At 44.5% G+C, this 16494-nt stretch overlaps 1 protein-coding gene across 1 annotated transcript in view; it reads right to left on the reverse strand.

Moving 5' to 3' along the window:
• The window catches only part of ST8SIA1 (ST8 alpha-N-acetyl-neuraminide alpha-2,8-sialyltransferase 1), a 115089-nt gene extending 99024 nt beyond the window's left edge, over nt 1-16065 (reverse strand). Inside the window, exon 1 of the mRNA XM_017804833.1 lies at nt 15866-16065. Within this exon, the coding sequence (XP_017660322.1) occupies nt 15866-16065 (200 nt within the window). The remainder of the gene's footprint in view (nt 1-15865) is intronic.
• Nucleotides 16066-16494: the final 429 nt, after the last annotated feature.

Genomic DNA, 16494 nt, shown 5'->3' on the forward strand with positions numbered 1-16494 from the left:
ACTAGGTAATCACTGTGGGGAACAACTATTTCAAGACAGCAGAGACATCCTTTAACCACTCCCAGGTGGTGCTTTGCTGCCCAAGTGAGGAACCTTCCTGTTTCCCATCCACCTTCAGCCTGTCATACACCATTGCATCACCTCCAGCTGCAGGTGGTCCTGAGCAACTCCCCGTCTCTCCAACATACAGATCAGTAACCTGAGTTTACTTTTAACCCAGACATCCAGGTCGCCAGTTCCAGAAGAGGCATAGTTTCTGGTAGCAGAAACCCCCTTTAAACAACTCGAAGAAGTCTCTGGATCACAAACTCTGGGTCCACCAGGAGACTTACATCTATCTCCCTGGCACCTAAAGGAAGGCCAAGACAGAGTTAGGCAAGCAACCTGGGAGATTTCCAGATTGAGTCAGGGATAATTTTTGATACAAGTATTGATGGGTCAACTTACAGCTGGATCGACTATTCACTAACAAGGAAGCACTGGTTGGGAATATATCATCAACAAAAGCCTTGGCCCGTGAAATAGTGGCATTCAAGATCCTGAAGGGAGTGAAGAAGGAGGGGAGCAGGTTCTGTAATTTATTGGTTGATCTTGAACTCATGAGTTTGGACTGGAAGTGGCTCATAATCATTTAGGAGCCTTGTGGAAACTACATGTTAGAAACAAGAATCCCATAGCAGAGACATGGAGCAGAGGCAGTCCCTGATGTCAGGAGAGGGCCACCCAGGATGCTCACTCTTCCTGATCCCTTCCTCCCCAACTTGTCAGGGCAGCACTGGACTGATTTCACCATGAACTGACATAGATTCCGATACAATTGCTGGGTTTGTGGTTTTCTTTCCTGCTACTGGGTGAAAATGAGAAATGTGCCCTGTCAGGCAGATAAATGTTAGTCTCCGTGACCTGCATGAGAAGACTTCCATGTTCACACCCACAGGATGTATACTGCACCAAAGTTAATCCAACATTTGCTTTCTTTGACAGAGCCTTTCATGATATTGAGAGCTCCCAGGCCTGAATCCAGCTGGTTTGAGAGAAGCCAGCAACTGGGCAGTCCAACTGCCAGCTTTTGAGGTCGCATAGTCATCTTTAAAATTCACTTTGCAGCTCAAGAATGCATGACAAGCTACAGAGCTCTATTGAATCATGGCCAGTTCATCTATATATTATTCATCTCAAGAAATAAAAGCAGTGAATTACTTAGGAAAAAAAAAGAAATGTATTTAAGAAGTAACAACTGAACAATTTTAAAGAGCAATAGTTCAGTTTTCACAGTGGTTAAACTGTTTACTACAAGGTTGAAGATGAGCTATTTAGTTTTCAACAGCATGATGACATTTTGCTTTCTGATACATTGTCACAATCTAAAAATAAACCATTTATCTGGCTTATTTTTAAAGAAAATTAGTACAAAAAGGGTATATCAGCCAAAGAGGAAATATATATTTTTTAAATCAATTAAGCAGCATTCTAAGAACAAGACATAAATATATAAGAACTAACCATCCTGAGAACACCTGCATTTCCTAAATTAGGCATAATGAAGGTTAAGAAGGGATTGGTTGTTTATGTATGCACCAAGAATATGAAAGGTTGTTATAATTAACAACAGTAATTTTGAATGAGGTGTTAAACTAAGTTAATGAAGGGTAAATGTAGTCTCAAAACTCTAAGAATTCAAAACACTGATTTATTTGGAAGATTATACTACTATCTATTGCATGACTTCCTCTGCAACATTTGGTGTCAGGCCTTGACAGAGATAGGAAACTACACAAATAGACCTGATCTAGTAATCTGTCCTACTAGAGACATTTCTGTGTTCCTATGCACTGTAATAAAAGTCCATTATCAATTGATTTACGCTGCACACCTCTCACAAATCTGCCCTGCAGATCCCCAAAGGTGTATTTCTACAGCCACTGGGAAGCAGGTGTATTTGGAGCAGAAGCTAGATGATGAAAATGTTGCAGAATAAGAAACTGAGAGAAAGAGAACACCCAAGACACAGACTTTCACCACCTTCCACTCTGCTTCTTGAATGGTGACATCAGTCTGGAGAAGGTGCTGGCATTTGACAACCAGAAGTGCAGAAGCTCCACGTCTGCCCCCACAAATCCCTTGCTTTCCCAGAGCTATTCCACAGTTCAGAACCATAACTAGCCAAGTGCTTTTGGCCAAGGAGATCTGGAGTAGCTGACTATCCTCAGCACAGTTTTGAGTCTCCGTTTCCAAATACATTATCTATACATCATAATGCCAAACATGTGAACAATCCTACTAGAACACCCAGTGAGAAGTCACCTCAGCAGAAATGCTATGGATGGCATCCAGACAAAACAAACCAGGCCTTTGCTTTAAAGCCTCATCCCAAAACCCTGGTAACCAACCCCAGCTTTAGATATGAGAAGTCAAAGAATTGCCCTCTGTAATTCATCATCCCTAAGCCTGAGCTGCTGGTGTACCAGAGGACAGTCTAATCCTCAGCAAACAAAGTTCACTAGATGTCAGGTTTGTGGATTGTCTAGTTGGCAAGATGCAATCACAGAATGAAAAAAAAAACCAGAGCAACAAATGTTGTTTTCCTGTCTTACTGCTCACCATATGGACATTTTCCCTACCACAGCTCTTAAGTAGGACAGGTACCAGAGATAGCTGCAGTGAGTGGGCTGTACTTCACATATTTCATCACTCTACTTCCAAATCTCACCACTTGAACAGTCATCTCTAGAGCAAAATGATTCTCCTATCTTGTGGCATGAAAATGCCCTCTCCTATTACAGTTTCATAGCCTCTCTTATTCCTCACATTGGCCATTGAAACTGGACCTTCAATTTACTCAAGAGATCTGCTTCCATCTGATATTTGAGCTTCTTCACTGAGATTATAATTTAGTCCATATTGTTTTAATTGTTACTTCCTTGGGTTATCTTGCCTAACCAACTGAGCTGTTCTTAAACTGTCCAATTAATGTTTTATTCTTATTAGATTGCCCTTCTGATTTATCCACATACTCATTCTCAAATTTCCTACCTACAATCTTTCTTTCTCCACTATTCTGCTTCACATAAATGTCTCTTTATTCTCTGCTCTTAGTATTTCTTCTTCTTCAGCACCCCTGCTGCTACAATCTACTTGCCTGTATTTTGTTAAACCCTACCAATCTTTCACCTCCCAACCTCCCAAAGCCCCTCCATCTCACCACGTTACCATCACCCCCCCCCCATCCTCCCTCCAAGTGCATATATTTTCTTCCCTTCTGGAGTACCCCACTGGGCAATCCTTTCCTCTAAGCTGATTACGGGGTTCTGATACTTTCCCCAATAGAAAACTCAGTTTTCAAGTAAGAATAAGAATATATGAAGGAAGACAACCTGTTCCTGAGAACAGCCAGCAAGCAGGACAAGGCTAAATGCCAGCAGGGCTGTGCACCCTGCCCCGCCTCTCACTCCACGGTCCTGTCACAGGGGACAAAAGGAGCTGAGGAAACCGGGGACAGAAGTGGAGCCTAATTAGCACCACTATTTATAGAACATCTTCCTCTTTGAAGTGGGAAGAGGTGCTGGTGACAGCTGAGGTAGTTCTGGAGATGATCCAAAGTGTTAAGGTAATCCGCTTCAAAAAACACCGGGGGCATAAGTTATTCTTGAGCTGGCGCGCCTGCAATGTCACCTGTGAGTAAGTTTTCAACGGGCAGCATGCCCAGCCACCACCAGGCAGGGAGGGATGCAAGGACAGGACCAGGAAAAGGATGTAAGAAATCCCAAGGGCGCCCCTCCACTACTCTTTTGAGAGGAAGTGTACCAGCTTCCTCAGGCAAAGGATAAGCCCAGAGGACCCAAAGTACTTTTCATTATGAATCAACTTTCTGAAGTTTTATGGTCTTTTACAGTATCAATATTTAAAAGATGATGCTAAAAAGAGCAAGGAAAAATCCTAAACAAACCTTCAAGAAATTAATGCAAGAAATCTACTCAGTATGAGGATAAAAGTAAAAATTCACTAAATAAATCATCCAACCTACTTAGTCCTTCAACAAGGCATCTTAAGAGAGGACACTGCCTGAGAGTTGATTTAAAAATACTTTAAATCTCATTTATTTGTGCTCGTTGCCTAGTCCAGAGCAAATGTGTTTTATGAGATCTTCCTCCCTGGTACATTCAACCCGTTTACTTCAGACCTAAAAAGGTGATGATGAAAGGACAAAGCCTTCATTCTTCCTTCAAACTTGTTGAAGACTAATCTGTTCTTAGCAGTTACCCAACAGTTTAAGAAATACCTGTAGACAAGCAGCATTTCAGGAGTTGAAACAACTTCTTGAGGATTTTAGGATTCTTTTTTATTTCTCTAAGGCAAAGTAAGTTATCGATCTTAAAGGGAGAGGAGTTAAGAGTCTCACAAGACAGACTGCACAGCCACAGAAGACATCACCTGAAACCAAACGATCAGGTTAAATTTGGGAAAGAACTTATCAAGCTCTACAGTCCTGAGCAAGTTCATATTCACCTAGGCTGATCCATGGTTTCAAGTGAAAGCACACTACACACGTGCTCTTGGCTGTGCTACAGAGAAGAGAGCCCACATCCCAGCAGAAACCCCACGAGCCCATTTGCCTCCATGCCAGCAGAGAGAACTTCGCTCTTCTCCACGATGTAGATCTGCTGTTCTGCAGCAGATGAGAAAACAGAATTTGTACTAAACTTGTAAAACCAACTGAGAGTGTAACAACTCGGGCCAGTGAATACATTTTTCCACAGATTAGGTGGGGAAGAACAACAAAGTCGACCCTCTTAGTGCAAGACTTTCACTAGCAATGGCCTGTTTGACACGTGAAACACAAACCAGGTTTTTTAAAACAAAATCAGAGAAAGCATCAAAGACAAGGCAAAAATAAACATGTTATCACATGCTGGACCTCATTAGCATTTACTGAACTACACTAGATAAGTGTTTTCACTTGTTCTGTTGTCTAAACAGAACTATCAAAACACATGATTTCTCTAATGATAGGTTTACTTTTTTGTTGTCGTTACCATTTTTGGATCAGCGAAGCTGAAGTTCCACACTCTGCTGTTCCCTTCTGGATCTGCTTAAACATTTAAAGGCAACGGTTGGAACAGGACAGAAAGAATAAATATCTCATGTGCATTTTTACTGCCTCATCCAACTGGGCATACAAAAACCTGGAGATGTTCAGCATTTGTCCATAAGGCTTAGCAAGTGTGTTTGTGCTAGATGCTTGCTGGGTGCCAAGACAAAATGTTCAATAATATGACCTATAAAGGAATGCCCAGATTGGTCTTGTTTCTCCTATTCCCTTCACTGTTGCAGTTTCCTTAGTTAAAAAATGCATCTAATTATAGGCTGATATGTAATTCTCACTACAGCAATCCCTAGCAGTTAAAAATCACAAGTCGGGCCCCCAAAATTATGATTAAGGCACAGAAACAAGGCATCTGAAGAACAACAACCCACAACGGATTTTTATTTGCCTTTTGGGGGCCGAGCCACCATTCACATTTACAAGCACTTCCCTTTAGCTGTGAGGACTGAAAAATTCCTTTTCGTTTTTATTCCATGAAACCAAGATTATCACAAATTCACCCGACTGCAGGAGCTGGCACAAGTATTCCAAGGGTGGGGAACTGCAGAGTTTGTAGCATTCCCCAAGTCACACTAACTGCCCCTAACCACAAACATATGCAGTTCAGCATCTGCTCCTGCTTTGCTCTGGGAGAGGAGTAAGCACCACCAAGCCAGGTGGAATTTCACAGGTGGACAACCCCTGGACTGCTGATCCTCAGAGCTCCAGAGCCTGAAAACAGTCAGGGGCATGGCCCTTGAGGGTCTCCTAATACTTCATAATCAAGACCACCACAGTGATAAATGTTAAACTCCTCTCTCCACATAACCAAGGAATAGTGGCTGATGTGTAAACTTTCTGAGAACTTAACAGGTGAGCTCTCTGCTTTACAGATAACTCTTCAGAAGAGCAGGACAGATGCACGTAGAGAGACTTAAATTTCTCATCCCATTTCTTAATTAATATCATAAAAATTACAGAGGTCTAAAAGCTAACAAAAATTAAATACAGCATGTATTTCTTTAAAAGGTGTTTTTTGAATCGATCTTAAGCAAGCTGTAGCAAGAGACTTCACCCCATCATTCCCATTCTCATCTGATCCAACAGCATTCCTCTGCTCCTGCCTCATGAATATTGTGTTTCCTTTCTATCCCATACAATGGCCATACCCTGTATGGATTTATTCTCATGGCTTTTACATTCCCATTAAGTAGTAAATGGCACAACACAGGAGACTGCAAAGAGTCTGAACCTTGTCAGACAAACAAGAACCTAATGCTGCCTGAGTGGATGGCAGTAAATCACCCACAACGAACAAGGGTAATCTAAAGATTACAGTCTAATTAGGGATGTCTACTCCAGCACTCACTGCTGCTGCTGTCTAGTGACAGAGCCCACAGATCAAGCAACTCCCACCTTTCCTGGCGCTCCCACCTTTCTTGCTCCCACCAAGCTTTCACGTGACCTAGAGACTGAACACTAAGCCTATGATTTGCATGGGTCAGGTACAACCATTAAAGAACATGAGCATCAGCTGAAAAGATGCTTCAAGAAGAAAGTAACAAATATCCGTGCTCAACTCCCTGAGTAGCCTGATACCTCCTTTCTTTTCTTTGCCTTTCTCTGGATCCTGATTTGCTCCCGTTCCACACCAGCTGCTCTCACTGTGCTCTGAGCTGCTGTTCACCAAATATCATTTCACCCTCTGACTCCCACGAGTGCTCCTTGAGGAGCACCCGAGGATGACATGGAGGTGCTGCCATGGTGCAGAGGGGACCAAAAGATCCCTGTGCTGTGGGGCGGGTGGATCTGAGACGTGGGGCAAAGAAGGGCCCAAAGCACAGCATCACGTGGGGCATCACACAAAGAATTAGGGAACATCACTGCCAGCAAATGCAATGTGAGGGCACGAAAAGCCAAGAGGTGCACTGCTGACCAGCAGTGCTGCTCAGCAGATGAGAGGAAACAGAGACTGAAAAGTCAAGATACAGCTGGAGGGGGAGGAAAACACACAGGCAGCAGAGTAGGGTGACAGCAGCCAACAGCACACAAGCTCTATGAGGGCTATTTCTTTTCTCCCCAGATGGGTCTAAGGTAGAAGATAAGATATATGGAAAGAATAGGGAACAAAAAAGAGCAGCTAAAGAGGAAGGACAGTGGTTACAGCAGTAAGTTACTTAGCCCAAGGAGTAAAAATTTTGGTCAAAAGTAAGAATCTGAATTGCCTCAGTAGATGAAGATTCATTCTTTGACTTCTTTGTTAATGTTAGACTCTGGTTAATCCTTCCCTGTGGTTTTTTTCTCCTCACAAAGGCACATGCCTGATTCCACATTCATGTTTTTAAACACTAAGCCAAACAGAGCATACAACCTATTACAAATGGTAACATACCATCATTTAAATACTGGTGAGGATTTGCAAGAATGTAGGAGTGTGAAATGTAATGAAAATATTTATCCATCACTAATCAAAAGTTTATCAACATTTTAAAAAAAAGGACTGCTACACAGCAACTCAATAGGGAATAAAAGTGAAACTGTAAGGTACTATCCAGGAACAGTGATTCATTTCCCAAGTGAATGCTATACATAGAAAAAAAAGCTCTTCTGTTCCCTTCTGAATAGATAAATGCTTCAGTGAAAGCCATAGAAAGAAGATAAAAATTTACATGAAAGCATTACACACTTTACAAGTTGCAAGCTGGTGTCTCCAGGTACCAGCAGCAAGAAGAGCCAGTACCCACCAAACCATCACCACAAGTGAAGGATCACTCCTCCAGAGAATACTCAGGCAGCCTGTCACTTGCCCAGGTATTTCTTCACACTGAAAATTGAACTAACAGGTGGAAAACCCACTCCATTAATCAAAATTCCTAATCTGCATAGCTGGGACAAATCTCACTACACGCATTCTTGGAACGAAAATCCTTCAGAGCAGCTGAGTAACCTGAGAGTCTTCATCCCATTTGTCATTAAACCTAAGTCTTACCAACTCACTGAGAGAGGCAGGCATCAGAGAGCCTTGGATTCAGCATCACCCTCCCTCATTGCGTATTTCAGTGCTTTTTGAACTGGTTCTCCCAACCATTGTAGCAGCAGATACCTCATCACCCTGCACTGGGACACACCACACTGCAGGACCATCAGCACATGGAAAACATCCTTCATGATGGAACCTCCAAACATTGAAGCAGACAAAACAGAATTCCCAGAGCTCTCATTTGGCCAAGACAGGACACATAGGAAAACATTAAAACCTTTTCACTAGGGGAAAATAATAAAAATTATGTTTTGTTTGTTTTTCATCTTTGACAGGAAATACAAAGCTTTTATCCTCTATTACAGCAATGGCCACTCCAGGCATTCCAGAAATAGGCAGAGCAAGTTTTTCCCACAAGAAAGCAAGCAAAATAGCTGTTCTGTTTTCCTAGTGCTCCTGAAAATACAGGCTAGCTACACAGCAGCTTTTAAATTAAAGCTGGCTGTGCATCCTCAGAGCAGAGGCGACCTGACGAGTAGAGACTTTATCTTGCTAATACATGAAGGCAAAGTCTGCAGTTTACCTGGAAAGCCTGATAGCCAACAATTGGGATGCCAAGGATGGAAAATGACAAATGCCCCAAGCATCAATGCTGAGCTGCAAGACTCTGAAGAAGATGACTGGTAACTCAGCAGGGGAGGGAGATAAAGGAGTAAATAATTTCACACAGGTTCTTCATATCACTGCTATGAATGTTGATTGGATAATTATAAAAGGAGCCATCCAAAAAGACTGGGGCTCCCCTGAAAGCTGAGGAGGGCATCAAGCAGCTTAAGAATAGGAATAGACTGAAGAGGTGAAGGAAAAAATAAAAAGGAAAAAATATAAACAAGGTGGTTGTTTGGGAAATTAAGTGATGCTGACAGCAAACATGGAAGACAAAAACGTTAACCATTTCTATTCAGTATTCAGCTGTTCCCAGCAGCTTTAAAAGCCTCATTGTAGCCACATCTCCACTTGAAAAGAATAACTTTAAACCAAGAAATTCAGGAAGGCATTTTCCTGGCGGATGAAACAGTAGAAGTCAAAATAATCCAATCTGTTTTGATTTAATACAGCATCAACAAAAAAACCCACCACTGTGCTGGCCGTAAAATATTTTATAACAATCTGATTTCAACAGAGCAGTGGGAAAGTGACCTTCAGAATCCTGGTCAAAGCCAGGATGTTGTTCTCCATGGTTTAATTCACCTTGTTAAAAATTTCAACTATCACTAAGGTCAAAATGACAGGCACAACTTCTTCATGAAGCCCAGAGCTTCCGTAGCAATTACTTTAAAAGACTTTGCCAGGGCCAAATGACTTATCAGTGCCTCATCTCACCCTCTGTTTATCAAAGATTAAAAGACCTGGGAGAAGAATTGTCTCTGGTCTTCTATACGTAAAAACTGTGACATGACAAAACCTGAACATACACTGAGGTTTACAAATAGTGCTTAACATGGATTAATGTGCCTCAGTATGAATTTAACTCCATGCAGCTATTTTAAAATGATTTAACGTTAGGAGGAATTTTCTCGTACTTTGAGGACCCCATGCAGCATACAGAAAAAGATTAATAGTTATACAGGGATTTAAAATTTAAGCATTTTTTGGTGCTTACAAAACTGGAACAACAGAAAACTGCAGTCCAGACTCCTCATTTCAGTGAGGTTCATCCACATTGTGGGAGGATAAATTCTGAAGGGGGAAAGACAACTCATTTTCCATAGGTCTTTTAATATATATCATTGAACACACGTCAAATGAGAGCAACACTCTCAGCTGCTCTGAAGGTGAAAATTACAGCTAAAAGAATAAATCACCAGTGACTGTATTGTATGGACAAGTCAGTGCCCATTCCATCCACTCTACGGCATTAAAAAGAAAAGCACAGATGTAAAAATACACAAATCCAGCAGTGTCTGTGTATGTACATACCAGACTTTTGGGGCCCTAGTTGGGTAACCTAAATTCCAGTAAAGTCTCTGTTCCTCCTGTTCCCCAGTGCCTGGCTCTGGGCCTTTGGATGCTCCTGGCTAACAGGAAAAGAGCCTCAGGGAGTTGGCTACATCTTTGCAAGACATTAGAAACAGGGATCTCAACTGACTGCTTCATGGGGATCATGAATCAAGTCTGTAAGAAATTGCTACTTAGGGTCAAGGAAGGAGGATATCAGGAGCTGGAGCTTCGGAATTTAAGTCAATTCCTATCTTGCCAGCACAGCCCTCATCTGCAAAGACACAGTGAGCTAATTCTCATAGTTTTCATGTCATCCAGGTATCCAAAGACATCTAAAGATCTTGAAGATATGGAGCCAAAACCCTATACAGCTTGCTTTCTTCATCACAGCCTCCAAATAATAACATGGAATAAGAACATTTCTTTCCTCTCATCCTAAACCTGCTCTTCAAATTGTACCTTTTCACCAAAACAACTTCCCACCTCAGCTACAGACACCAAGAAACCACAAATTACAACACACTTATCACCAATGAAGCAAATACAACCAGAAAAAAAAAATAATCAAGCGAAATGTTGATAAAAACACAGCCAGGCAGTAGCAACACCTACTCAGGAGAGAAAAATCAGCTGGATTCTGCCACTGCCAATGCACAACATGTGAGCATATCCACTAGTTTCAGGGCAGGGTGTTACAGGCCACAGAGGCAGAACTAACCTAAGCCAGCACCTCCTAGCTCTACTCCTAAATCCATCCTTCACATGTCTCAGTGAGAGAAGCAGGAATACTTCCACATCTGCTAAAGCTGTTTAAGCAGGGCAAAACTCTTATCTAACTCTCACTTGAGCAACATGAAGTTTAATCTCAGATTTGTCCTGAAATTAAATGGCCAGTCTTCGCGAGCGAAGATTTGGGAAAGGTCATTAACCCTTCGAGCCTGCGCAGTGGATTTTTAGGTGAGACACAGCGTGCGCTGAACTGAGCCCACCCTTTAATCCTGAGGTTCATCTGCCGGGGCCGAGAAAGCTTGGACAGTGGCAGTGAGGGTCTCAGGATGTAGGTTTGTTTAGAGTGACCTTCTCTGAAATACTCCACTCGGGATTGCAACACATCAAAAGAGAAGACAAAAAAAAGTCATCTGAACTAAAGAAACCCTTGCTGACTAGGCAATACCATTCATCTCACCCAGACGGGGAAGTGACCTGGAATTGTGTGTTAATGCAATCCAGAATGAAAAAGGATTTGCACACGGGGAAGCACCTCGGCGCCCGTTGTGATTGCACTCAAGGTACAGACAAGGAACAGCTGGCAGAGAGCAGCTGGCAGGGAAGGTTACAGTCGGAAGAGCCCCTCCGGCACAGCACACGGAGGTAACAGAGCATTCTTTTTGCAAGGCACGCGAAAGGCTCCACACAGTCTGTCCACACTGCAAGCACCAGAGAGCCTGCCATGTCCGGATATCCCGTCCAGTTCGGCCACTGATCCCATTGTGTGATTTCACAGCAGGAGCTTCTCCACTCTGTCCATGGAAAATGGACAAGAGGCCACACCTGATGAAAAGGAGGGAAGAAGCCACCTGCCAAGGTGAGCATGGCCTGCTTGGCTCGAGGGACAGAGGGGACATCACGGAAGAGCAGAGTCAAGTTGTAGCAGATGCTTTGGACTGGAGGCAGGTCACAAACAGTGAGTTCACAGGGGACATCTTCCACCAGCTTAATCAAGTTACCCCCAGAATAAACCCTGGGTGATCTTTCGGCATCACACAAAATTGATGCAGCAGAAGCAAGATCACAGTCTGAATCTCAAGGGAGGCCTTTCTGTTGCCATGCAGAGATTGTTCTGTCTCTTCCTGAAGAACCTCTAAGTCACTAATCACCACTGAACCCCTTCGGTGGGACTCCTGACAGTCAAAAGCCCACTGGCCCCAAGCAAAGTCACTCCTCAGAGAAGGTCCACCCCAATCAAAAGTGTCATATAAACACACAGCGCTTGGGATTTGTGGTTGTATGGAGCTTGTAAGGCGGACGAAAAGATCCAGCTATGCCTTTAATGAACTGCAACATTTTAAATAAAACCATCCTAAAGGTATTATTGTATGTCATTTACTTAAGAAATAACAGACAACAATTAACAACATTTTTGCCTAAGTAATTTCAGCAGCCCCAGGCTCTTAAAAAAAACCCTGAGCAATCTGTAAAAACAATTAGGGCGCAATAACATTAACCACCTCAGAGGATGACAAGCCATTATATTGTAGGCAAATTAGCCATGTTAGCTATTAGTGACTGTAATGACAATCTCATTCCTATTCTGACCACTTTGTAGTTCAAGCAGTTTACCATCTGACTGACAGACTATTCAGCATTTGTCAGACAGGAGATGTTTCCACAGCGGAGAGTTTGACTACCCTTGGCCACTCCTGAGTTGAAATTTAAAGGATGCCACTAGTGATAGATGTCTGGTAGGCTGTGCTCACAACGGCAAATGCCCCGAATTTGAGGACTTTAAAGGAACCTACATTCAGCTGAGGAAAGGATTTGGACCAATAGCTCTTTTAATCAACTTTTAATGCAACTTCAGTTGCATCTTCAGGCTTTTCAACACATGTCCTTCCATCGAAGAACGCAGACAGCTCTCGTGCTGACACCCACTGCACTGCTGGCAGCACGACTCGGTGCACTTGTAGAATCACAGAATGGTTTGGCGTGTAAGGGACCTTAACAATCATCTCATTCCCTTAACAATCATCAAGCAAACCCACAGCCATGGGCAGGGGCAGCTTCCACTGAACCAGGTTGCTCAGGGCCCCATCCAACATGCCAGGACCTCTCACAAAAGCCATGCATGTAGAGTCCAGGCTGAGAGCATGCTTTAAACACAGAGTCACACACAGTCAAAGGCTTAATCCTGCTCATTTTGTTACTCCCATAAACTATCCTTCATCACAGCTGCAGCAAGACACCACACACTTCAAAAGAGCAATCCATGGCTATTTACACAGGTATTTTTATTTGAAAACCAGCTCTGGGAATCCTTATTCAAACACAGAACCCTCATTGAATCATTCCACAAGGACCAGGACAGTCTGTGTTCTTGCATTAGCAAGAGTTTACATGGATCTGATCTTTACATAAGGTTTCTGGCTGTTCAGAGAGGAGGAGGGGGCAGTGAAGACTGAGGAGCTACTGGCACTTGGTTGCCAGAATTCAACTCAAAATACTCCAAATTACCCAGATGCTTTCATTGACCTTGCTAAGTCACTTAGTGATGTTGTCTTTGATCCAGGTACAGAAGGCAAAGGGGTAGTAGCCCTTCTGAGGTTTGAAAAATATTATTTGATCAAGTTAATTACCCAGCATCTACTTCAACAATACTTATCTACTTCAACAGTAGGAGTCCACAAAGGAGCAGAAAAACCCATCAGGTGTTGGCTCTGTGTAGCAAGGATCTGGCTATTCAAACACCTGTACAATATCACAAATGCCACCACATTACACAAAGCAGTAATGTGAAAGTTTGCATACAGATTTTAGCACAGACTAATTCAAAGTTTATGCTTCAAAAACTGAGTAAAACTAAAATTGTTTGGTAACTAGAATCTGGCAGGAGACTAGGGAGAATGGCAATTGACACTGTTCTTAAATAATATATTAACAATACATTAAAGCCCACTTAGTATTAGACTATTATGAAAACACACACGACTTGAAAGTCCACACGCAGGTTGTCTGTGAAGCTCTATCCCCCCTTTCCTATTCAAACAGAGACTCACATTCACAGGCAGTTTCCAGCAGAAAGTGAAATTTGGAGGTTTTACAGCAAGCTTGCTTAGAGACAGCAGGACCAGAGCAAAGACTGAGACAGTGTTTCTGTTAATCACCTCAAATATACAGCAGCCTGCCCGACATGGACTTCAATTTCAAAACATTCTCTCATGATAAGAAGCAAATTTATGCAGCAAAAAGAGAGCTCTATGTCACAACTATTTGAATCATATAGTATACTATACTCACTACGTATCTCCAGTGTACAATTTCTCTTAAAAACTTGATTTTTTGAAAGAGATTGATTTAAAGCTCATTGTATTTAGCATTGCACCAACTCATCAACAGACATGGATAAGAAACAATAGGTCCTATTATTGCATGAGACTCTCTTCAGTAGTACCTCTGAGATTATCACTATGCCTGGAGAGTGGAGAAACATATGGGCAAGTGGAATAGCTGATGAACCACACAGAGTTTTTGTTACTAAACCACGTGGTGGAAATGGTCTAAAACTGCTTTGTAAACTGAAGCTGCAGCAGCTGCTGCGAATCTTCAAACAATATTTGGTTTACAAACATGAAAAATAATAGACCAAACTCCTTCCTACATCATCTATCAGGGTAATTTTTTAAAAATCTGGATTCTTCTACCCCCCAAATGGGGATCTGTAGCACAACAGGATTAATTAGTATGCAAGAAGATCAAGCTAGTTTCTAGTGTTAGTTAGGTGTTCTAAGAAAAGGGTCACGCATCTGTATCTTATTGCTAGTTCTGTATTAAAGACAGGACTTCAACCAGGCCTGCTCAATGAGACAATATTAACACACCTCTGCTTATCACCTATCATTGTGTATGTCTCCTGCAGGCTAGGAAAAACTGTAAAGTTTCTGTTATCCCAGCAGGCAAGACATTAAGCGATCACATGTCAGTTCCCGTTCATGGCTAATGCAAATACATTCAAAAAAATACTGAAGAACATAAAACTGTACACTACTTAAAAACAAAGGAAAAAATAAAAAGGGGCAATAAAGGCCCTTGGAATTTGGGTCTGATTCATTCTAGCTTTTACTAAAGAGGGTTGGGAGGGGGTTTTGGGGGGTTTGTTTGTTTTCCGGTTTACCACTTACTCTGATCTTTAATTTTCTACTCGGAGGACAGGGAGAAACCCCAGCTTCCCTCCGGGAAAAGGAGGGAAATCTGCTTCTCTTCCACTTGTCTGCATTTTACCCAGACACATGTGAAATTTTTGCGAGGATGAGAATCCCCCCTGCACACGCTTTTAAGGCAGGGCCATTCAAAAAAATCCTCCCCGCTGCAGAGACCCGGTTCTCCACCGCTATCAGCGGCACCCTGACTGCAACATTCCTCCTCTCCTGTGCAGCTGGGTAAGGTGAAATGGGCTCCAAGGATTATCGCCATTTCCCAGCCACGTCAAAAGAAAAGAGAAAAAAAGGTGCCTTTTCACGTGGTTTCTATAATAAACCGCAGAGTCAAGGACCAGCGCGGTGCTTCTCAAGTGCTCCTCGGAGCGGGGATGCTGACACGAATGCACATCCACGCAGACCTTCCCTTACGCATCCCGGGAAGCTCCACAAGCCGAGCTTTCCCTGGCAGCAACCTGGCAGTGCCCATCTCTGAGGGAAGCCGGGCTCCCAGCCCCGGGCTTTGTTAGCAGCCACAGGGGCTGCCGGTGCAGCTGCTATCCGGGAAGCGAGAAGCATCCTATTTTGCGGGCAATGCCGCAAGCCTCGGAAATCTCAGCCCCCTTGGAAAGGCATCCCTGCGAGGATAAGCCTCCATCCCCCGCGCCGAGCCCCTTCTCCTCCCCGCAGCAAACGGAGCCACCCAAAAAAAAGTTTTGCTGGGCAAGAGGGGCGGGCAGGGCTGGGAAAAAAACCAAAGGGTCGGGGAGGAAAGAATAAAGTTTGGGGTTCGGCGGGGCGGGGAGGGCGCCCGGGAGAGCTCCGGCAGTCACCCGCCTGCCCGCGGCTCCGCGCCCGTCCCCGCTGCCCTTGGGCCGCGCACGGCGGTACCTGAACAGGGCGACCGCAGTCTGGTTCCTCCTCCACGCCTTGCCCTGCTGCAGCAGCACCCCCTGCACGATCTCCTTCTCGTCGGGCAGCCGGTACACGGGGAAGACGTAGAGCCAGCAGAGGACGAAGACGCCCAGGGCGCTGGCGCCCACGGGCAGGCGGGTGCGCGGCCACTTCCACGGCAGCCCCGCCATCCTCATCCTCCTCCCGCAGCACCGCCGCGGCTCCGGGCCGCGCTCCGGCATCAGGCCCGCGCCATGCGGCGCCCGCGGGCTCAGCCCGGCTCAGCTCAGCCCGGCTCAGCTCAGCCCCGCCGCCGCCCGCGCCCCGAGCCCGGCGGGCCGCCCGCCGCCATCGCCGCCCAGCCGGCCGGGGGGGTCGGGGCTGCTGCCGGCGCTGCTGCCGCTGCGCCGCGGCTCGCTCCTGTCTCGGCGGTGGCGGCTGCCGCCCGTCCTCACAGTCATTTGGTCCCTCGCGTTCCCCGCCAGACGATGCTCCGCCGCTCCCCGCCCTCCCTCCGCCTCCCGCCGAGCTCCTCGCTCGCTCCTTCGCTAAGGACGGACCCGGTAAATTTCCACCCCGCCCCGGCCCGGGGGGTGCCCCGGCCCCTCCGCCCGCCCCCCAGACGC

This window comes from Lepidothrix coronata, unplaced genomic scaffold (genome assembly GCF_001604755.1).
Source record: "Lepidothrix coronata isolate B3197 unplaced genomic scaffold, Lepidothrix_coronata-1.0 Scaffold10, whole genome shotgun sequence".
NCBI lineage: Eukaryota > Metazoa > Chordata > Aves > Passeriformes > Pipridae > Lepidothrix > Lepidothrix coronata.